The sequence below is a fragment of the Nannobrachium achirus genome (genome assembly GCF_963921795.1).
Source record: "Nannobrachium achirus genome assembly, chromosome: 6".
NCBI lineage: Eukaryota > Metazoa > Chordata > Actinopteri > Myctophiformes > Myctophidae > Nannobrachium > Nannobrachium achirus.
Genome location: NC_137815.1, coordinates 63739111 through 63761975, shown reverse-complemented (window position 1 = coordinate 63761975; position 22865 = coordinate 63739111). Strand labels below are relative to the sequence as shown.

The window sequence follows — 22865 nt, the reverse complement described above, 5'->3', positions numbered from 1 at the left end:
ATACATGTACAGCAGTGATACAGTACGAGACCCTGGTCGATTCCACATAAGAGCATGCACAAAACAGTTCCCCAAGTAAATCCCCAATGAACACTTACCGTACAAATAACCACAAAGGTTCCTTTATAAACCTACTGACTCCCTCAAGTCGGAACCAACGTGTGAAGACCTAAGAGATTATTTATTTTATATATCCATTTCAGTATCAGAACTAAACCACAGAGTAACAGCAATCAGAGAATGTTAAGTCTTTGGAAAGCTGTAGAAAAAATAAAGAACCGAACACAATGATAAAAACAAGAACAAAATGAAACATCGATATTCATGACAAAATAAGCCCCCCCCCCCCCCCCCCCTTTTCCACGATGACCTCCGAGACAAATGGTCATGCAGCTGTCATCAACGCTGGGTTGGGTAGGCCCCTCTGATTGGTCCATGCATGGAACACAGTGTCACTGCATTGGTCCAGGTGTTTGCCAAAAGGAGGGCGTCTCTGTCTTGAGCATTTAACACACACTAAAGCAGCAGGTCTTCCATGTTCCCTCACAGGAGATGCACCTCGGCGTGGTGAATCTGGAGACGGGGAGGGAGCAGTCAGTCACAGAGAGCTCCTTCAAAGTGTTTGGTTTGTTTCTATTCTGAAATGTTTATCATGTCTCATTCTTCAGATAAAAACATTAACAATACCTCAAAATCACAGGGTTCCCACTTCCCACACATCTTTACCAATTAATTTCCAAAACTTTTCCAAAACCTTTCCAGAATATTTAATCCGATTTTCAGGACTATATAACAATAATTCAGCTCAATAACAGGTCGCTTACTCCTATGCGCAATGCCCAAAGACAGGTAGTGTATGCCAGTGGTTCTCAACATTTTTAGGCCGTGACCCCCGAAATAATCATATTCTGGGGGGACCCCGGCACCCTGACGAGCACTAAGAGTAGATGAATTTTGTAAAACACGGTTTTATTGTGAAAATAGCAGATCTACATGCTCACAACGCCTCGCGTTTCTGCCTCTAATATTTGACAATTTGGCCAATGTTTAATTTGTCATTTCAGAGGTATTAACAAATTCAATAACCAAAGACAATGCATAGCTATTTTTTCCAGGACCTTCCAGGACCCTTGATCAATTCCAAAACGTTTCCAGTACTGGAAAAATATTTGTATAATTTCAAAATATTTCCAGGAATTTCATGACCGTGGGAACCCTGAAATCAAGCTAAATTAATAGAAAAATATAGTAGTGTTCCTTCAATTATAGCCTATATAATTGCTCAACAATTCATCTATTCATTCTCCATTAGCCACAAAGTGCAGAAAAGCCTACGTTTATTGAGGAATGCTCAGCAAATCCTCACCACTTCACATGACGTATTAAAATTCAAAGTATTGCATTCTACAGGCGCACATACTGTAGAGCTTGTAACAAACGCCATCAAACTGCAAACCTTGACCTTTTTCCATCAAGTCAATGTGGCAACAATCTACCGTAATAGAACATTATTTCTTAGCTGTAGCACTACACACAGCAGCACTGAAATCTGAACCACGTCACAATTGTATTTGTCAATTGTCCATACATGCCAGGATGGCCTGCTGACAGCCAAGTGTCACAAGGGTACTGAGGAAGCAGGCCAGCCGCCATCTGGGCAAACCATGATGGTCTCCAGGTTTCATGGACACAGGGTTCCCACACATTTTTACCAATTAATTTCCAAAACTTTTCCAGAATAATTAACCCAATTTCCAATACTATATAACAATAATTCAGCTCAATAACGAGTCCTATGCGCAATGCCCAAAGACAGGTAGTGTATGCCAGTGGTTCTCAACCTTTACAGGCCGTGACCCACGAAATAATCATATTTGAACTGGGGACCCCGGCACCCTGACGAGCACTTAGAGTTGAGGAATTTTGTACAACACAGTTTTATTGTGAAAATAGCCGATCTACATGCTCACAACGCCTTGCGTTGCGAGGCGTTGTGACCATGTAGATCGGCTATTTTCACACTTTCTCCCTCTAATATTTGACAATTTGGCCAATGTTTAATTTGTCAATTCAGAGGTATTCATTTTTTCCAGGACCTTCCAGGACCCTTGATCAATTTCAAAACCTTCCAGTACTGGAAAAATATTTTTCTAATTTCAAAATATTTCCAGGAATCTCATGACCGTGGGAACCCTGTGGACAACCATTGCCCTACTCTCACCATTTCTTGTTCCGGGGCTTGAGCTCCTCGGCAGCGTTCCGAAGGAAGATGTAGTTCTTCTTCTGGGGGTTGTAGTACTCATGTCCCTGGGGGGGAAAAATTACATAATAGGCAATCAACTACAACCTAATATGTAGTGAATAGTGAAATACGAGTCCTTTGTATATCACACACAACTCTTACCTTGGACCAGTCATAGCTGGAGGCATAGGCGAATATGTTTCCGTTGCTGTTGAAAGCACAGGCGGTAATGGGCTGGTCTAGCTGCTCGGACGTCTTCAGCTTGGTGCGGGCGTCTTTGTCCCAAAAGCTGAAGCGTCCGTCAGAGCCCACAGTGGCCAGCGTACCGTGGACAGGGTGGAAGGAGATGGCATTTACCTGACGAAGCGATAAGAATATGAGGGGTAGAAAATGTTGAAATTTAATGAAATGGCAAAGTACATGTTGCTTTAACATGGTGAATGATCCCACAAAACTATGTGGGCTACTTGACACATGCATGATTTTTCATAGTATGTAATAGTGATTGACAGCTGTCCCTCCAGCAGTCAGTCAGTCCCTCCGTCTGTCCGGCATGTCACGTAACACTTTTGGCCCTACTCTTATCTCCGGCACCGCTGCCCCTATCCATGCCAAACTTTGCACACACACTCCTTGGCTGGCAAACCACAACCTCCACCCCTGATTTCTCACATGCCCCTCTTCTAGCACCACCATGAGGTTGCTTTTTTGCAGACAGCATTAATGAACACTGCTCCTACAGATGTATGTATAATAGTGATTGACAGCATGAAGATTGAAGAGGCGACCAGTTGAACACGTTGTGGGAAGATTTTTGTCTCATCGCAAAACACCCAGCAACCAAAGTCAAACGATTCAAGTGATTAGAAGATTATTTCATCTTTCAGTGGGATGGCACCTTTAGAGTCTCGTAGGAGCGCTACTGCTTGACAAGTCGTACTGCCTGAAGCTCAAAATTCAATATCTCCCCTGATCAACAAATGGTAAAGATTTCAGCACTTGCACAGGGACCTGGGTTCAAATCCCCAGTAGATGATGTCAGTCAAGTGCAGCTTTAGATTGACGTACAAGACGTTAACCAGTTTTCTTGATGAGAAAGTGGTGTGGAATGTTTAAACACCTTTTGTATACAGTATGTTACTGTCAAGTGTTATTCAGTCCGACTTGTTTAATTTCAGAATCAACTAATTAACTCCCAGCAATATTCAGATGAATCGTGCAGTTCACATCTACGTTTCTATCTTTATATTCAAGTTAATAGATATAAATAACTGAAAAATCTTTCTACACTGTTGCTTTCAGTGTAATGCACCAACCTTACTGAGATTTGATTCCTCTACGGTATATGCACCTGGCAATATCTGATATTTATATTTGAAAAGAACACCTAATTTCAGAATGTGTCTTGCGAATTAGTAAATACACAGTTACAAATAGTAATACATGTCAATTTATGTAAATAATAATCACATCTCATTTCAATCACATTTCCTCAAACAATATCATAACCGATGGGCTAAGAATGCAGGTGCCACTTACAGCATAGATGTCCTGTGGGGTGGCTGTGTTTGTTCCATTAGACCTGTGGCACTTGAAGGTGAAGTTGTCCTTGGCTCTGTTAGATTTGAAAGAAATATGGAACTGTATCTACACAAATATCATGGTATCTATATCAGTGGTTCTCAACCTTTTTAGGCCACGACCCCCAAAATAATCATATTTTAACTGGGGAGTGGGGAACCCACCCCACTCTTGTGAAAATAGCAGATCTACATATTCACAACGCCTTGCGTTGCGGGGCGTTGTGAGCATGTAGATCGTCTATTTTCACAATTTCTGCCTCTAATAGTTGACAATTTGGCCAACGTTTAATTTGACATTTCAGAGGTATTAACAAGTCCTTAACTCATCTAGTGCCATTCGCGAGATGTCTCGCGAAATGTACTCGAGTATCTGTAGTGCCATTCACGGGATATCTCGGGAAAAGTAATAGATTACTGTAACGGCGAGTACATTACCGAGAAGAATCGCCGGCGGTCCGGAGACGAAATCCGTCGCTGATTTCGCATCATCACGGCTCCACGAGCACAAAATAGTCCCATCCATAACATTGAGGTGGACGGGGGATCTCATCTTTAATGTCCATTATCTCAAAACTACACTTTAGAAGCTAGGATGGAGGCAGATGCTCGCTTATGTTACACAGTTATAAAAGCTCCCGGTCGGCCATTACACAACTCCACGTGGACACGGATCGGTTCCGGCGCACGATCCGATGACGTCAGACCGGAAGTGATTGCGCGGTGGACTTCTGGCCTTCAAAATAAGACAACGCAAGTGAATGGGACCTGAAGGAGGCACTTTGGACATTATAATCCGTTAATGTCTGGGGCTCTGAATGAGTTAAATTGCCACTTTAGAAATGTGCAGATAGCTGCTATACACTTAAAACCTTATGTAGGTTTGTTTACTGTTGAGTGAGAAAAACAATGTTTCACATTAGGTTACTCATCTGGGGACCCCCCCAAAATAATTTGCGGACCCCCCCTGGGGGTCCCAACCCAAATGTTGAGAACCACTGATCTAATTTATATGACTACACAGTACATTTCTACAATTTAAGAGGACAAAATGGAACCTTGTTAACATTAACAAACAAAAATCTATTATTTTGTTTAGAAATGGATCCCAAGTCACCACTTACGGGTTGGGAGGGCTTATGTAATGGATGGCCACTCGACCCTCAATGCTTCCCAGGGCAAAGCCTGTGGGCTTGTTCTGCTTGTCCTTGAAGATGGCCACGCATCGGTGCTGCAGGATGGAAGCATACATACAGTACACGGGTCAGAGAGGCCTTTCATGCATAAACAGCAGACGCTGTCTTGATTGCCTTTGAGCTTGGCATGGTTTCAAGGACAACGAATGAATAAAGGATTTATACAAAGATAAAGGGATAACTAGGGCTGTCACGATATGACATTTTACATGACGATTCATTTTCTCTCAAATAATTGCGATTAACGATTTAATTGTGTTTTTGTCGTTGACAATTACATTTCTGTTTGGCTTTTAGGCTTTGAAGTTGCACATGGTAGATATGACACATAACCTAAATATACAAAGAAATTACTGACATATTTGACAACTTTATACTTAAAAAAGAACATTGACAGTGGAAATAGCCGATCTACAAGCTCACAACGCGTCGCGATGCGACGCGTTGTGAGCTTGTAGATCTGCTATTTCCACTATTTTTGACTGGAAATGATTATGACGATTATGAAAAATAATCACGATTATGTCAAATAATCACGATTAGACGAGTATGTAATAATTGTGACAGCCCTAGGGATAACAGGCTGGACAACAGAGAAAAATAAAGAGTGAAAGACAAAAAAAAAAAAGAACAAAAAAAGGTGTTCACCTGATGCTTGAGAGGAGAGTCTATTCTGCGAAACTCCGAGGGCTGGTTCTCTAGCTGGTAGACAATCAGTCCCCTCTCAGCTGTAGCCACCACTGCCATGGGGTACACCTGGAAAAAAAGAAAAAGCCCTCAACAACTTGCCAGGTTCATGTTAAGCTTAACACTTATGTTATCAATTAAATCTCTTTGAAGGTCCAAGTTGCCATGGTCTCCATAGACTTCCATGTAATTCATTTCATAGTGCACGGATTATGCACGCCCATGCCTAATCATGCACCACGTGTGTGCAGACTGTTCACAGCTTTCAAACAAAACAAAAAACGATTGGAAATCCGTTCAGGCATTCATGAGATAGCAGCCATTATGTTTTCTTCAAACATGGCTGCCATGTTTGAAAGATGGGGTTGGTATGGGGGTTAAACATGCAATTTCTCGATCCCGATCATGCATAGTACATTTTTTGAGGTCCAAATCTTTTTTTGATTTTTTTTAAATTCCCTTAAAAAACGGCCCAAACTCGGGAAACTCAGGGTTGGCACGGGGGGGGGGGTACCAATACAAACTCGGGAAACTCGGGGTTGGCACCAGACAGGTTAATTATACTTCCATGTCCCTCGACCAAAAACAAGTGATTTTTAGCTAAAAAAAAAAAAAAAAAAAAAACATACCACATTATGTGTTTTCAACTTACCACATCTGCACAGTAGGATCTCTCTGGCATCTGCAGAGACATCATGGGGTTGGGAGAGCGGGTGTCCCAGAACTGAACAAGGAAACACAGATCAGACTCATGACCCTGAAGACCCAATAGGTTTGCAACTGCCTTGTCCCTCAGAGAATGGCTACAGTGATGTGACGATAGGGGATGTATCTAAACAATTGCTTATGTCTGGTCATAAAAGACTAGGATCTATTTAGAAGAGAAGGAGTTCCACCGTGCATCAATTAAAACGGTCCGGTGCATCTCAGGAGCAGGACACATCAGCCGACAATAGGAATGAGGCACTGGAGCATCACTAACTATGAAATGTATTATTTATTCATTTAAATGTGTGCTTGTGGCTAACAATCAATAGATCCAGAGGAACACATGTTCGATCTCACAAAAGATTTTGTTAGTATGTATGTTCAGAATACTTCCAGCTTGTTGAAAATGTGGTGTCTTTTGGCGGTGACATGTTGCTGCCTTCCATTTCTGATACATTTAAGACCCTACATTATATAGTTAGGTTATTGTGGATTTGGTTTTCCGAGGGCTTTAAGATATGTTGTTTACAGATGCACAGAAACACACAGACAGTAGAGATAATAATAAATACAGTGTACCCTGTAGGCAGAGCAATAACTAGACCGAAGGTCGTACCTTCAGTGTTTTGTCCCAGCTGCCAGTCATGATGCAGCTGTAGTTGGGGGCTTTAATCCAGTGGATTGATTTGATCGGGCCTTCATGCTAAAATTAGAAAGACAGATACAGGTTCATAATAATTTAAATAGCACAGTTAGGACTGTCACAATTATTACATAATTGTCTAATCGCAATTATTTGACATAATCGCAATTATTTTGTGATAATCGTCATAATCGTTTACATGTTGAAAAATGTTTATATATGTTCAAAGATTTAAAAAAAATAGTGGAAATAGCCGCTCTACAAGCTCACAACGCGTCGCAATGCGACGCGTTGTGAGCTTGTAAATCGGCTATTTCCACTATCAATGTTCTTTTTAAAGTGTTAAGTTGTCAAATATGTCCTTCATTTCTATGTATATTTAGGTTATGTCATAACTGTCATGTGCAACATCAAAGCTTACAAGCCAAACAGAAATGTATTTGTCAACAACAAAAACACAATGAAATCGTTAATCGCAATTATTTGAGTGACAATTAATCGTCATGTAAAATGTCATAATCATGACAGCCCTAAGCACAGTCACTAATTTTTAGCTGCCATCTATCTAACCTCTAACCTGTGCAATCTGCATCGCCTGGTTGCTGTTCAGGTCCCACATCTTGGCAGTCTTGTCACAGGAAGCTGTGAAAACTTTACTCCCATCCTGCTCAAAGAGAACAACAGAACATTGAGACTTCATACAGTGCAATGGATGGGCTCATTGAATGTTTCTTTGACGCTACAATGACAGGTGATGAACGAGTCAAGTCTCACATCGCTCCAACAGACGTCTAGCACTGGCCCAGTGTGCATCTGCTGTGCCTTGGGGACGGTCTGTCCATTGTCTTGCACCTCCCAGCACCGCACCTAAGGTGAGATGGTATACTAGTAAGGATTGTGTGTATTGTTAAATACACAATACAACGACGACAATGGAGTGTACAGTAAGTCAGTGGTTAGTAAGTGGATTCCAGGGACTCTGTGGGTTCCTTTAGGGGGGTCTAAATTGACCCATACAAGTCTGTAACTCTGACAGTGTACAAATGGAACCGGTTCCATTTGTACACTGTAAGAGTTAAAATGAAAATTAGAAAGTTTGAGAAACACTGCAGTAAGTCTTGCCCCTAAATCAAGATGGTCAGAAATTCTCAATATCTTAAGTTCTTTGCACTTACATCATTGGCCCATGACCCCCCAATGAGGAAATTTCCTGGCATGGTGGGGGGGCTGAAAGCCAGGCAGCTGATGCTGTCATCTGGTGGAGAAGTCACTTCAACATCCTGCAGCACAAAAGAGGCTCCAGTCAGCAGTGGTGGGAGAAATTTCAGTGAACGAGTGGTGGGAGAAATTTCATGTTCACCACGGCAATGATCCGTTCAAATGATTCGTTCACGTTCATTCAGTAGCGCTATTGTCTAGTGAAAAACTCAACTGCAACACTGTCTGTCCCATCCTGTGTATGGGACAGGGACAGGGGCATTAATGAAAGCATGAACGTTAACAGTTTCAAGAAGTGAACTAGATCTTTTGAACGAATCATTTATGAACGACCCATCACTATCAGTCAGAAACATAAATGAGAACTGCAAGCTAACCACACTCACTGATGTTGGTTTTCATTTCTACAAAGGGTGTGGTGATGATGAGGCAGGTCTACTTCTTGGGAAGTGCCAGTGTGTAATACTCATTTTGGAGTACATCACATAACGTACCTTCATAGGATTATGACTGTCTGTCGTTGTGCTCCCAAAGACACCGGTCCCTCCTGTTCCGAACCCAGTACTTGCCCCAAATAAACTCATGATTGACCAATTGTTACCAGTAACCTAGAGCAAGGAAGACAAGACACTTATAAACCACATGTGCTGGGTAAAAGAAAAAGTAGTCTATTTAAATGTTAGATGGCCAAGTTACACACATTACTAGTTGAGTTACATCTGTCTTGTCAGGCTCAATACAGAATTTAGGGTTGTATTCACATATACAAAATATATTTTTTATTTTAGGATGTAAACATTCTTGCCATTCTTGTCATTAAAAAGAAATGTGCAGATACACTATATACACTTAAACATTATGTTGGTTTGTTTACTGTTGAGGGAAAACAATGTTGCACATTAAGTTAATCATCTGGAGACCCCTCAAAATAATTTGGAGACCCTCCTGGGGGTCCAGACCCACAGGTTGAGAACCACTGATCTAGAGGGAGTAGGGTCAACTCAAGTTAGGCAACCACAGATATTAGATCAGGAATTAGCTCTGGTCCAGAACTCGGACTCCTCTACACTGAATCTCAGGATAAAAGCAATTGATTGATTGATTGATTGATTGATTGAAGAATTTATTAGAAGTTTCAAAGTTTGCAATAGAAAAAGGTTTCATGACAGTACAAATCACTGGTACAAGGTCAACTAAAAGGAGATCCTAGTAAGCTCTACGCTCTAAAGCTACTAGTGCTCTATTTCCACAGGAACGACACTTTAAAGCTGGTTGCACACTGCTACGTTTTTCGGGCCGAATATCGGAGTGAATTTCGGAGCCCGCAAATAAAAAATCAACCTCACGTTATGTCAGTCACGTTTGCACACTGCCGCCTGTTTCGCGCACCATTCGGTCCCTTGCTCTCTCTATCTCTCTCTCTCTCCTTGCCCTGAAAAACGCATTTCGCAACGAAAAACGCAGCAGTGTGCAACCACCTTAAGAATGTCACACCGGGTATCTCATAATCATTTAGCAAGGTTCTGTCACAACATAATAATAACATGCTTGCCTCAGTTGCCTTTCACTGGAGTTATTATTGGGGCCCGCCTGTGGCTGTGCTGTTACAAGCTAGCATTGTAAGCCGGCTGCATTAGCGTTAGAAAGACGCTAAATTGCGCAAATACCGCACAAACACTGATTTAACAAGCAAGATAACGTTGCGAATTGGGTGACACGTGAACCCTCCCATAACAACCAGTGCTGGGCTGTGTTGTTATTTGAACTGTTGTTGGTAAGCGAATCTACTCTACAACCCACTCAAACGGCCACCGCCGATCACCGGGCTGCTCACATTTGACTGGTTTAATTGTAAAGGCGGTTATCGCACAACGTTCGTTAATATGCAGTGATCACCGCTGTACATCATTCTGTAACATGGCATACTAGTTAGATAAATATACTTGGCCAAAAATGTGTGCATAGGTGTCAGAAAAGTAAATAAAACAGATAAATACCCCGATTCTCCGGTGCGACAAACATCAAACATGTGGCGCATGCGTGTTATAATCTGTCGCGGATGGATGACGTACCATTCCCCATTAGATGTAATAATACAAATGACCACAAGGAGGCAGTGCATGACCAAGGTATGACATTTTCACGTGTATAATTTAATTTCACTCTTAAAAAATTCAAGCGAGGAGAAGGAGACACCGTCCGTGATAGTCTTGCTCACTGGTTCCCAACAATGAGTCTGGACCAATTTGTGGGTCATGGAATTTTTTTATGGGTCCCTTAATTTTTAGTTTCCTACATTTTGTTTTTAATAATTTTTATTTCAAAACTTCTTTTCAAAAGATTTTAATGAATTTAAAATGTGCACATATTTTTCTAAAAAATCCATAAATTAGAAAACAAATATTTAAGAAGTAGATCTACAAGCTCACAACGCGGCGTGAAGGACACGTTCTCATTTGGGCCTAGAGCTAAAAAGTTTGGGAACCATGCATGCCATGCACTGGTCTAGCTGAACTATGGTAATGACATAGTCATACACAGGGTTTTCTTTTTTTTCTTTTTCTTTTTTTTTTGTCCTACCTCCTGAATAAAGAGTCGTTTTTAAAAGTCCATTAAGGTCCTGTGTATTAAATTAATCGAGACATTTAAAGACAAAAAATAATATACAATAAACTAGAAAAATATTGTTCCTTCGAAACAATTGTGGGCTCGCTTCAAGCCAGAAAACAATGGCTATAAAAGTACAAAATGTCAAGATCGCAGGCAGTGCTCTCTTTGACGTTACTGACGTCAAAGATTGGTCCATTTTGTTCCAAAAATGTGTTGTGCCAAAAGTTGACCCGCTGGTGGCGCTATTATAACAGGCCAATGTAAGAAGGGTGGTATCTGTTCCTTGACCTATTGGGAATGTGCTTGCAAGATTTCACTGACATTGCAGGCTGTGTTCATGATTTGAGGTGTTTTTGGCTTTGGCCACTTTATCGCTGCTTGCAGCTATATTTGTTATTATTTTTCTTTTTGTGTGTGTGTGCACTTCATAGGCATATTAGATAAAGGTCCTTAGATTGTGTGTAGAATGTTTCATGCAAATTGCAAAAAAAATCCTAACGGGTTTAAGCGTTTCACAAACTGCTCAAAATGATATAGCGCCCCCCTTTGGCCAATTGGAGTGAGATTGGATTTAGTGATATTTGGACTAACACTCTACATCTTTGCCAAATGCCATGAACATGTTACTTTGCATGTATGATTTAGAGGCAGAAGAATAATTTGCATAAAACTGCAATATTCATTGAATTATTAAAAAAGCATGTTTCAATTAAAAAAAAAAATCCGATCTGACAGATCTTTAGATATTGGTCCAAAGTTCACGTAAAAAAAGTTTTGTGCGCGTGGAGCGAAAATTCCAGAATAAAAGCGGGTTTACGCGTTTTACAAACTGCTCAAAATGGCGGAAAATCGAAGGGCGGAGCTTACTTAACAAAGACACAGATGTCTTCCGCTCGAGTCAAAGCACGCGTGTAAGCAAGTTGCATGTCTTAAAACGAAACGAGTCATGACTTATGCCCGTTTGAAGTTTGAATTTTCAAACGCTTCGTATAGCGCCCCCCTTTGGCCGATTGGACTAAAATTGGTTTCAGTAATACTTTGACTAACCCTCTACATCTTTGCCAAATGCCATGAACGTGTAACTTTGCATGTATGATTTAGAGGCCGAAGAATAATTTGCATAAAACCGCAATATTGATTGAATTATTAAAAAATTATATTTCACTTTAAAAGAAATCTGGTTGATCAATCTGACCGTATTGGTCCAAAGTTCATGTGAAAAAAGTTTTGTGCGCGTAACGAAAAAAACCCAGGAGGAGATAGATTTTTACTGTTTTTCATATAATTCCAAATTGTGGGAGATCTAAAGGTCAAAGGTCAAAAGTCAGAGCGTAAAAGTTGTTCGGCATGAGGAGACGCATACGTGTATACAGGTTTCATGGCTTTACCTCAAACACAGCATGAGCTATACCTGTTCAAAGTTCGCACTTTCGAAGGCTTCCTACAGCGCCACCATTTGGCCGATTGCTGTAAAAAGTAATAGCACACGTCGCCACAGTAAGCTGAACACATTGATGTTTTTATTTTCATTTTCTCACTAAGTATGTAGGAGTAGAAAGGAACCGAAGTTTTTTGATACTTGCACTGACTGCCTGCCTAGTATAGAAATAATGACAATATCTAAAGTGTGCTCGCCTTATAGGCGAGCCCACAATAATATAAATCTAAACATCTTATAAACGACTAAAACGAGTAGTAATCAAGAATATATTTTTTACAGTAAACATTTGGGGGATGGCCCGGTTGGGGGGTAATTTTTTTTGTCAGGGCCACTTATTGAAGTGTGGGCCCAGCCCACCCTTCTGACCACTTTTGTTATGGTCACATGGGTGCATTTTCATGAGTTTATTTTCCTGATCAATCTGACCCCAAAATACATAACCTAAACATGAAATATGCCTTCGTTTTTTTTTTGTTTTTTTTAGTTTTATGGCCTGAGTTAGGTCTATACTTCATCATGCACAGGTGTTGCTCACCAAAAACAGACGATTTTGTAACCCATTTTTCACCCAGTGCCAAATGCCTAAGCTGTAATCCTGGGAGCTACTCTCCCTCTGCCAACATGGGGAGAGCCCCCAACTGAGCACATGCTTCCTTCAATGCATGAGGAGTGAGCAGGCCGCTTCTTATCACCTGAGCACGCTGCTTCTTATCACCTGACAGGGGGGGAGTTTCCCTGTAGGACGTAGCACATGGAAGGAATACATTATTCCAACCAGTAAGGGATTTACTACGGTATATGATGGGAAAGGATTACTGTATCTACCTTAGGCCCAGGGGACACAGGGAGAACATGCAAACTCCACACAGAAAGGCCCTTTCACCAACCCCCTAAGGCTATGGGCACTGATGACGCAGAAGAGAGAACATGCCCACAGCGTAATCAAACACAGGACCTTCTAGCTGTGAGGCGACAGCACTACCAACTGCGTCACCGTGCCCTTGTGGGGGGCCTTTTGTGCCATATTGACACTCTTGTAGATGTATAAGTAAGGGAAATAGAAGTAGGACTTGAAGTTGTCATAGGTTATTTTGAGACACATCAAGCCATGGACCATCTGGAGGACTTTAGACAGAGACGTGAATGTGTGAAGGTGTAGGCTACTTATCCCTTTGTGGAAATATGTCCTGTGCATTTTATCCATCCTAACTACTCAGAAGCAGTGAGCAGCTATGGTGAGCAGTGATCACACACTGTGCAGTGCTCAGTGCTCAGGGAGGAAACCCAACGTGAACACGAGAATATGTAAACTCTGCACAGAAAGGCCGCCCCAGCCGAGGATCAAACCCAGGACTTTCTTGCTGTGAGGGAACAGTGCTAACCACTGTGAGTAGTACACGGTCACCTATGCTACTGTGTAGACCGCTAAGTTAGTGGTGGCGTCTTATCTGCCTATGGCAGGTGTTCAGGTATGCCCAATTGCCCGTATATGCACTGGACATGCCTTTTTCTTTTGATCTCATACTTTCCTATGTTTTCTCCTTGCTCTGCTCTTCCTCTTTCTTTCCCCCCCTGAAAACACTGAAGAATGGAGCTTGCACAAGAAAGAATTTCACCATGGATCTCATGGAGAGACCTCATCACCAATGAGGAGGTGATGAGAAGGGTAGGTGTGGCACCACTGTCTGAAATTGTTTCTGACAGGAGAGGGAGATTGGCTGGACACGTACTCCGACTGCCAAGACAGAGACCTGCAAGTGTGGCAATGGACTGGATACCAGAAGGTGGAAAGAGGAAGAGAGGGAGCCCAAAGAAGACGTGGAGACAGACAGCCAAGGAAGACCTGAGTCAGATGGGAGTCAGCTGGCATGGAGCACGAAGGGTCGCGAGGGACCGGAGCAAATGGAGGGGACTCGTCGCCCAATGTTCCAATAGGAACGGGAGGAACTAAGCTGTGAGACCCCAAACATGCTTACTCAGTTATTCGTTATGTGGAAGTCCTATAACGTCTATGACATCTGACATCATACATGGGCTTAATATTGATGACATCAGGGATCTCCATATATGGGCATAAAAGGGAATATGTTAGTGTGGTTCCCCTGACATCACAGTGATGTCAGAGCGTGATGTCAGAGCGTCAAACCCATTGACTGTAAAAAAAACTGACAGAGACAAAGATGTGCCGTTTCTCATGCTAAACTGCAATCAAAAGCCAGCTACTGAAAAGCCCAGTAGTTGGCAGTGTGATTCCCAATGCAAATTTGTCCCTGCCTGTTGGTCCCTCTTGCCGGTGGTCTTAACTTGGGCTACGCATGGCATCATAGGTGTCACAGTCTCTCTCTGTCTCTCTGACGAATTGTAAAACAGTGATGTTGGATTACACACTCACACTTTCCACTAGATAGCCTTGCGGACATGTGTAATTGGCAAGATTAACCACACACACACACACACACACACACACACACACACACACACACACACACACACACACACACACACACACACACACACACACACACACACACACACACACAGGCAAAAACATAACCTCCACAAAACAAAAAACACAAAGTAATATAGTGAAGTGACAAAAACATTATAGTCATAGTTAAATACATGCATGAGTTTTAGAGCAAAGACAAGAGGATCAAAACAATAAACCAGTCATAATCTATTCATCATGTGAGAACTGTTGTTTTGATTTTAGTTATAATTTGAGTCCTTACAAATATTGCCATTGGTCTCTAGTTTTAGATCAGTGCGTACCAGAGCTCCAGATGTTTGTCCCCTTTACTGAAAAGACAGACAGAATGACAAATCACCATTGGTGGAACCTTGTGTAGTTTCTCTAGTAGAGCTCTGACATCACATCTAATAGTGAATTCAGAAGCCATGGGTGAAACATGATTATACTATATAACAATAAAAAAAGAGAGAGATCTCCTATTTCTATTCAGCATATGCATTAAATACATAGGTTTGTATACACATTGTTTATACTTTAGAGCAGTGTTTCTCAAAGTGGATTCCAGGGACTCTGTGGGTTCCTAACTTCCTTTAGGGAGGTCTAAATTGACCGATACAAGTCTGTAACTCTGACAGTGTACAAATGGAACCAAATGAACCCTAACGGGTCCATTTGGTTCCAATTGTACACAGTCAGAGTTAAGGGGGAGACCTTGAAATGTGAAAGTTTGAGAACCACTGCTGTTGAGGCCGGCGTACACACACACCCCCACTTGTTACCACCTCCCAACTTTCCCCTATTTCCATTCTAATGCTCTCTCTGTGGTGTGCTTTCCTCCTAGAGTAATTAATTCAAGACATTGGCATGTCCCTTCATGTGTCTCCACCACTGCTGTTGATAATTCCTAAAACCCCACACTAACAACAAGGGTGGGCCCAAGTCCATTGTTCGCGTTCCAAGGTGTCTGTCTTGAACGAGGGATTAGGGGATTATCCCTCATTACCTATTGATTGACCACAAAGGAAGAGCTGCTGGAGTCCTTCGTGTGAGCATGTGTGATGTGTAAACAACATCACGTGCATCATTCACATGCCTATCCTGGTTCAGGAGATCACATGAAAACATTCCAAGTTTGCGCATAATGCAGACACATTTGGTGGCATGTTGCATGCAGCACAAGCATTCACAATATCACAACAGGGTCTTCAAACTGGACCGTGTCCTGCCGAGTGCACACATAGACATCAAAGGGGGCTTGAGCCCCTGCCCTTTTACCCGTCTGTAAAAAGTGCCCTCCCCAGAGCATGAATGCAGTTTTACTATGGTGAAAGAAATGCAAATGCATCCTTTTGTATGCCATACCTGAAGGCAGTATTCAAGAGAATTGCCTTGTCCAAACTCTCCTGAACTTGAATGCAGCATCTTATGTTGAAATCAAGAAATGTGTAGAAATCAAGTTCACAATGTGTAGAAATGAAGCTCACAACGCGTCTGCGATTTTCGATATTTTCACCAAAAGGCCCTTTTAGAAATTTCAGCCCCTGCCTCTTTAACATTCTCTGCACGTCCCTCCCTGGTGTGGTCACGTTGTGAGAAAAAACTGCTCTTATGTTTGCTCATATTGTTTGAGTGAACGGAACTTTTCAGATGGACATTTCAAGTCGGCAAACGAGACCCCTGTCAGTAAATGAGTGTGTTGGACTCTTTTGACCTTTGAGCTGGGGACTGGCGTGAGGTCAGAGAGGGGTTCCCTGGGGTGGTCCCAGCAGAGGAGGGCACAGGGTGGGAAACCTGGCACCCACAATAGGAAGTGAGACACAGGCACAGTGGGAGACAGACGGAAGGCTTGCTCGCATCTGGTCCCACTGGGCACATGTCTGTCTGTCTGTCTGTCTGTCTGTCTGTCTGTCTGTCTGTCTGTCTGTCTGTCTGTCTGTCTGTCTGTCTGTCTGTCTGTCTCTCTTTCTCACAAACTCTCTCTCGTGTGTGCATGTGAATAATAAGAACCAATACTGGGAGATAAAATAAATGGGCCTATGTGCCTGAATAGTGATCAGCCAACCCTAGCCATTAGAGCCCACTTGGAGGGGCCTTAACTATTTTATACTTTAGTTATTGAAAAATAGCAGATCTACAAGCTCACAGCAAAATAATGCGTATCCCAGTCTAAATGGGTTAAACCCCCTACCCCTATGAAGAACATTCATGGGGGGCCCGCAGTGAATCCTTGTACCCAGGGCCATGGACGGATTAACCCCTGGCCTATAATTTTTTAGGCCCCCCCCCCCCCCCCCACCCCCACCATAACCCCCCTCCCTCCCGACACGCACTACCCAGCTCGGATTTTAAGCCATGATGATCACCTGTGGGCCAAGAAAGCACCTGTAGACAACAGAGGAGGGGCCCACACATTTGATTTTGATTTAACATATACATTTAATTTTAGTAAGTTGTCAATGACCACGCGACCCAGTTCCCCCAAGGGGCCCTGAGAGCCAAGGGCCCCCACCGGCCCAAATGGTTAATACAGCCCTGCCCAGGGCCCAGAATTTGGTGCAACACCCCTGTCTCCGACTCACTCGTCCACTGATTGCACTGAATGCAGACATGGGCTATGCCATTGGTTCTCAAAGTGGGGTCCGAGGATCCCCAAGGGGTCCGTCAAGGGCCGGTTCCTGGCATAGGCAACATAAGCGGTCGCTTAGGGCCACAACCATAAGGGGGCCACATCACAGGGAGAAGACTGCAACGCGTTTTGAGCTTGTAGATCAGCTATTTTTCACTATAGGCATTGTGGAGTGAGTGTGAAGTGGCCCTCTCGACATGTGGCCAAGACCCACAGGTTAATATCGGAATACTGATATATTATTGATTTCAGCTGTTACCCACTTTAATTACTTCAGTCTATAGTAGTAGCATAATGACCAGTGCTATAGTCTTTTTTGTCAATGTATTTGCATTTCATAAGGTTAACATACGAACATATAAATGTATTTGAAATTAAATAATAATGTTACTTTTCAGGATTCCAGTTAAAAAAAAATAGCTAAAAAGAATACAGGATTCCAATTTAAAACAATTTGAAAATAATGGATCACCGCAATGCTTGTAGATCAATTTTTTTTTACAATATGCATTGTGGCCCTCTGGAGTGATTGTGAAATATAGTGGCCCTCTCCATCATCTAAGTTGCCCACTCCTACCCTATCCAAATGCTACTTATTATTTTAATGCGCAATACAATTTAGATCTCACACAAGACAACAGAACTGAAAATATGCCACATACTGTAGAGTTGAATAGGCCTACAAGTTGCAATTTGAGACCAAAAGAACACAGGATGAAGGTGTGCGATGTTTTGTATGAATCTGATTCAAATCAATTGTTGTTTTTTCTTGTTATAACATTACACTCATGTTTTTGGACAAATTAAACAGTGTCTAGAAATAGATAATGTATTATAATAGTTATATCTTGGTTTTGAAATGTTAGCTTTTAACCAGAGAGAATGATCTAATAATGTTTTACCTCCATTGTAAACTTTATTGTGTGTTATAGGTAGAACTGTCTGATCTGTGCCAAAATGCAGATTTCTATGCATTTCTGGGGTTTTGACCGCCCCTCAAAACCCCAAATATTTTTGGCCGCCCGCAGTATTTGAATCTCTGGGAGTTGGCAACCCTATGTGTAGTTAGTAGATACATGCTTGAGTGCTAACAACAGACACCACATGTTCTACTAGATAGAAGAAGACATTATTATTTATAACTTTGGTTTTGGCGATTCAAAGACAGTTAATAAGTGCGCGCGTCCGTCAGTGGGGGGCCACCTAAAATAATCTTGCTTAGGGCCACCTGAACCCTAGAACCGGCCCTGGTGGGTTCCAGGTGGTCCCCTGCTAAATGAACCAAATGGACCCTTATGGTATGTGTTACTCAAAGAGTGTACAAATGGAACCAAATGGACCTGTTCCATTGGTACACTCTCTGAATTAAATTAACATTGATTGTCAATATAATTTGGGGTCTCAGAGATAGCAATAACAATGCCATTAAATGGGGATCTGTAGCCTAAAATGCAAGTCAAACTGGGGGTCCTTGAAATTAAAATGGTTGGGAATGACTGCTAATCACTCTTCTCTTATATGGGGGTCCCTCCCTGGCATTATATCTTTTCAAATGGGGGTCCGCGGGATAATACGTGTACATGTGGGTGTCCTTGACATGAAAAAGTGTGAGAAGTATTGGGCTATCCCTTCCTAATCCCGCCCCTCCCTCCCCGGGCGCAGTCAGGAGCACCTCAATAAAATACATTCACAAGTTTAGTTCCTACACGAGCGCGCACAGCAGTACTACGCAATACGCAAGAAGGGGAATCGGGGTCGCCCTGTTTCCATCATCTTCCTCTTTACTTTTTTCCTCCCGTCATTATTTTGTCCGGTCCCTTTGACTTGTTTGGAAGTACTGTCTGAGTTCTGACTGTTGTACAAGTTCAGGCAATCAATAAAAACAACCGCGCGTAAAGTCGCAGCAAAAATATGGTGACCAGTGCGAGCGCGTCGGCGGTGATCGCGTGTCTTTTTACGTGGTGTTCCTGCACGGTGGCCCAGGTCGCCTTCTCCTCCAACGTCTCTCTGGACAACGAGGTGCAGTCGAGCTTCATCCAGCGGCGACTGCGAAGCCAGGAGCGCAGGGAGATCCAGCGGGAGATCCTGTCCATCCTGGGGCTGCCGCACCGTCCGCGACCGCACATCCACACCAAGAACAACGCAGCGCCGATGTTCATGTTGGACCTGTACAACACGATCAACACACACGGAGAGCCCCTGCCTGGCTATTCTTATTACAAGCCTCTCATCGCGACCCAAGCGCCGCCGATGGCGACGCCGCAGGATAGCCGCTTTCTGCAGGACGCAGACACGGTGATGAGCTTTGTCAATCTAGGTATGTCTCTCCAGTTATCTGGAGGATTTATTTCCTAAATCAGTGATTCTCAAACTTTTTTCATGTCAAGGACCCCCAAATTGACACTTACTACCCCGCGGACCCCCATTTGAGAAGATAGGCCAGGAACCCCCCATAAGAGAAGATTTTTCTGGCTCTAGCAGTGATTCTCAACCATTTTAATTTCAAGGAACCCAGTTTGACAGGCCACATACCCCCATTTAATGGCATTTCTATCTCTGGGAGTGGGACCCCAATTTATATTGTAAGATCAATGATAATTTAACTCTGAGAGTGTACACATGGAACCGGTTCCATTTGTACACTTACAGACCCACAAGGGTCCATTTGGTTTTATCATTTAGCTGGGGACATCACCCCCCTGGAACTCCAGGGAGACAACTTTGTGAGTCTAAGTCCTAAATCACTCGAATGCTCGATGGTTCAAACACTATTGATTGAAGACTTTATTAAAAGTTTGCAAAGAAAAAGGTACAGTTTCATGACGGTACAGTTCACTGGTACAAGGGCAACTAAAAGGAGATCCTTGAAAGCACTTGGCTTATGTACAACTATAACATAGCCTAGCCTATACTGTAGGAAACGTACGTGTAATAAGGCCAAATGTTTATTTTAGTTAATATGTTCACATCAGACAGAATGTGCATGTCAAATTACTCATGCAAAATGCATTACTTCCCTTAAAGCTTAAACAAAAATGTGTGTTTGGCAAGAGATGAGAATATTAAGTAATAACATCCTCTATGCTGCAAAGAGGTCAGACAAGGTGAGGTTCTGGTAGCCTATTCAGTCTGTTTTCATGCTGCCCCCCACAGCCCCACACTCTGGACTCAACCTGCAGGGAACTCAGGCATGCAACTCTAAAGTGACTGCTTTATAAAATATGTAAAAAAGAAAATAGCAATCTGCATTCAGATTATTCGATTCAAATGTGCAATTTATTTAGATAAATCCTCATTACAAGGATCTGAATCATTATTAACTTCTTAATATGTTTACTGGCAGTAAACACAACATTTTTAATATAAACTACCCTACCTCCCTCCATCGTTGTGTCTGTGGGGTGCATGTGGTGACATTGTGTTGGCATTGTGCGTGTGTGTGTGTGTGTGTGTGTGTGTGTGTGTGTGTGTGTGTGTGTGTGTGTGTGTGTGTGTGTGTGTGTGAAAATGGGAATGTGTTGTTGTTTTTTCCCCCAAAGAAAAAAGAAGCTTGCAGGGGAAATATCAATTTAAAAGCTTGTTGTTTCAACATTTTTTATTTCCAGAAGAACTACAGACATCTGTAGGATTGCTGGATTACCTTTCATTTTTTGAGAGGTGCTCCTGGAAGGAGCTATGCTCCAACATCTATCTGGCTTTGTATGTCCAAAGTTTGTTGTAGGCCCAGGGTCACATCTGGCCTATACATCTTTGCACAAAGCGCCCAAAGTTTGTTGTCCACAATGGCCAAGCTTTGTGCGACGCTTAATGAAATGAACGCATAAATAGCACCGCTCACTTCACACTAGGTGTGATTCTTTTACAAACATGTTCAGAAAAAAGGTATTGAGTGTCTTTTTGCCAGTCCTGCACTCAGCTGGAGCTTTACGCATGAAGCGGAACCTCCTCCCAGTGCTAAACAGAGCTAATAATACACATTCAATTCCTCAGTGTTCATTTAATTTGTGCCTCGCAGGGACGTGCTGGTCATTGGGGAAAAGCGGGACAACTCCCGAACGGCCGGTTCATTCCCAGCCGGTCCAAAAAATTCAAATAAAATGATGGCCTTCATTCCATTTTGGGGGCTGGGCGGCCAAAAAAGTAAATCGTCACTGTCGGGCAGAAACCTTGTATCTCCAAGTTTCAAAGTTGTAAAGTTTCTCGCAAAGCAAAGCCCTGCTTCATCATACAAGGCTGTCGCACAAAAGTAGTGAAAACAGCAGATCTACAAGCACACAACGCCTCGCGGTGCGAGGCGCTGTGTGCTTGTAGATCGTCTGTTTTCACTAATTTAAATCATTTTTTAAATGATGAATACAAAACAAACAGTTTTGGACATACAAGGTTTCCACCCGACAACGACGAAATATAACTCATGTAATTGGCCCACTGGCTTGTCACTTGTCATGATCTGAAATAGCAAATCTTTGAGTAGCAGCAGTGCTATGGAGAGAGATCTCTCTCTATAACGCACAATGAGGGCCTCTCCAACTCTTTTTCCCGGGCTGAATCAGGGGCCCAGCACGTCCCTGGTGCCTCGATTGTAAAAATGGTCAGTTAACACTGAGGATTTAACAGTGTAGTGAGTAGTGAGGCTAGCTGTATTAAGTTTCAGTGTCAAACGCTTTTAGTGTCTCACTGTTTGTTGCCGGGGTCGACAGCACTAATACCAACAAAGTGCATCAGCTGATGTGTTTGTGTCTTCGTGATGTTGGGGAGCTTTCAGACACAAAAGAGACTTTCCTGGTCACTTTCTCTTCTCCTTGAAATCGAGCTGTCCTGCATTCCGAGTTATAAATGTTATGACAACATGCCTATATCCGATTTCCCCAGAATCCCTTCAAAGCCCTGGGAGAGAGGCTTTAGCATGGCTTTGTTTCGCATGACTAGGATTTGGATGGACATTTTTGAACCCCTAGGGAGTGGATGACAAGTTTTGACTAAAGGATTGGGGACTCTCAGACAACTAACATCTAAACACATTTAATTGCTGAATTAATCTGTGTGGGTGTGTGCTTGGGTGTGCATGTGTGTGTGTTATGAAGGCTGTGAATAGCGTCGTTGTTGGGTGAAAACCGTCCAAAACCGTTAGTTTTGCATTTAACATTTTTAAAATGATTTAAACTACTGAAAACAGCCGATCTACAAGCACACAACGCCTCGCACCGCTTGTAGATCTGCTGTTTTCACTACTTTTGTGCAACGGCCTTGTATGATGAAGCAGGGCTTTACTTTGCGAAAGACTGTACACAATTTGAAACTTGGAGATACGAGGTTTCCACCTCGACAACGACGATAGGTGGGATTCAGGGGTCTTTCTTCATTCAGACACTGCATTCAAAAATGGCAAATCCCGCTTTTGTTTCCTGTGGAGATGTTGCTGTGGCTCTGCTGTCACTATG

General features: G+C 42.5%; 2 protein-coding genes across 3 annotated transcripts in view; one reads left to right on the top strand and one right to left on the bottom strand.

The window, feature by feature from the left end:
* Positions 1 to 162: 162 nt before the first annotated feature.
* Positions 163 to 10304, bottom strand: rae1 (ribonucleic acid export 1; the record flags this gene model as incomplete). Of its 2 annotated transcripts, XM_080728853.1 has the most annotated exons (13): positions 10272 to 10304; positions 8769 to 8882; positions 8232 to 8336; positions 7831 to 7923; positions 7634 to 7720; positions 7030 to 7116; positions 6358 to 6429; positions 5667 to 5774; positions 4947 to 5053; positions 3782 to 3857; positions 2405 to 2599; positions 2222 to 2307; positions 163 to 573 (listed from the first exon to the last, which is right to left on the bottom strand). In XM_080728853.1, coding segments are annotated over exons 2-13 (1107 nt in total). In that variant the 5' UTR covers positions 8859 to 8882; positions 10272 to 10304. The 2 variants fall into 2 exon arrangements, with proteins under 2 accessions (XP_080584979.1, XP_080584978.1); XM_080728852.1 differs by lacking the exon at positions 163 to 573 and having other exon boundaries at positions 2218 to 2307.
* A 9031-nt stretch (positions 10305 to 19335) lies between these two features.
* The window catches only part of LOC308287241 (bone morphogenetic protein 7-like), a gene marked incomplete at both ends in the record, with an annotated part of 28813 nt that continues 25283 nt past the window's right edge, over positions 19336 to 22865 (top strand). Inside the window, one exon of the mRNA XM_080728356.1 lies at positions 19336 to 19741. Within this exon, the coding sequence (XP_080584482.1) occupies positions 19336 to 19741 (406 nt within the window). The remainder of the gene's footprint in view (positions 19742 to 22865) is intronic.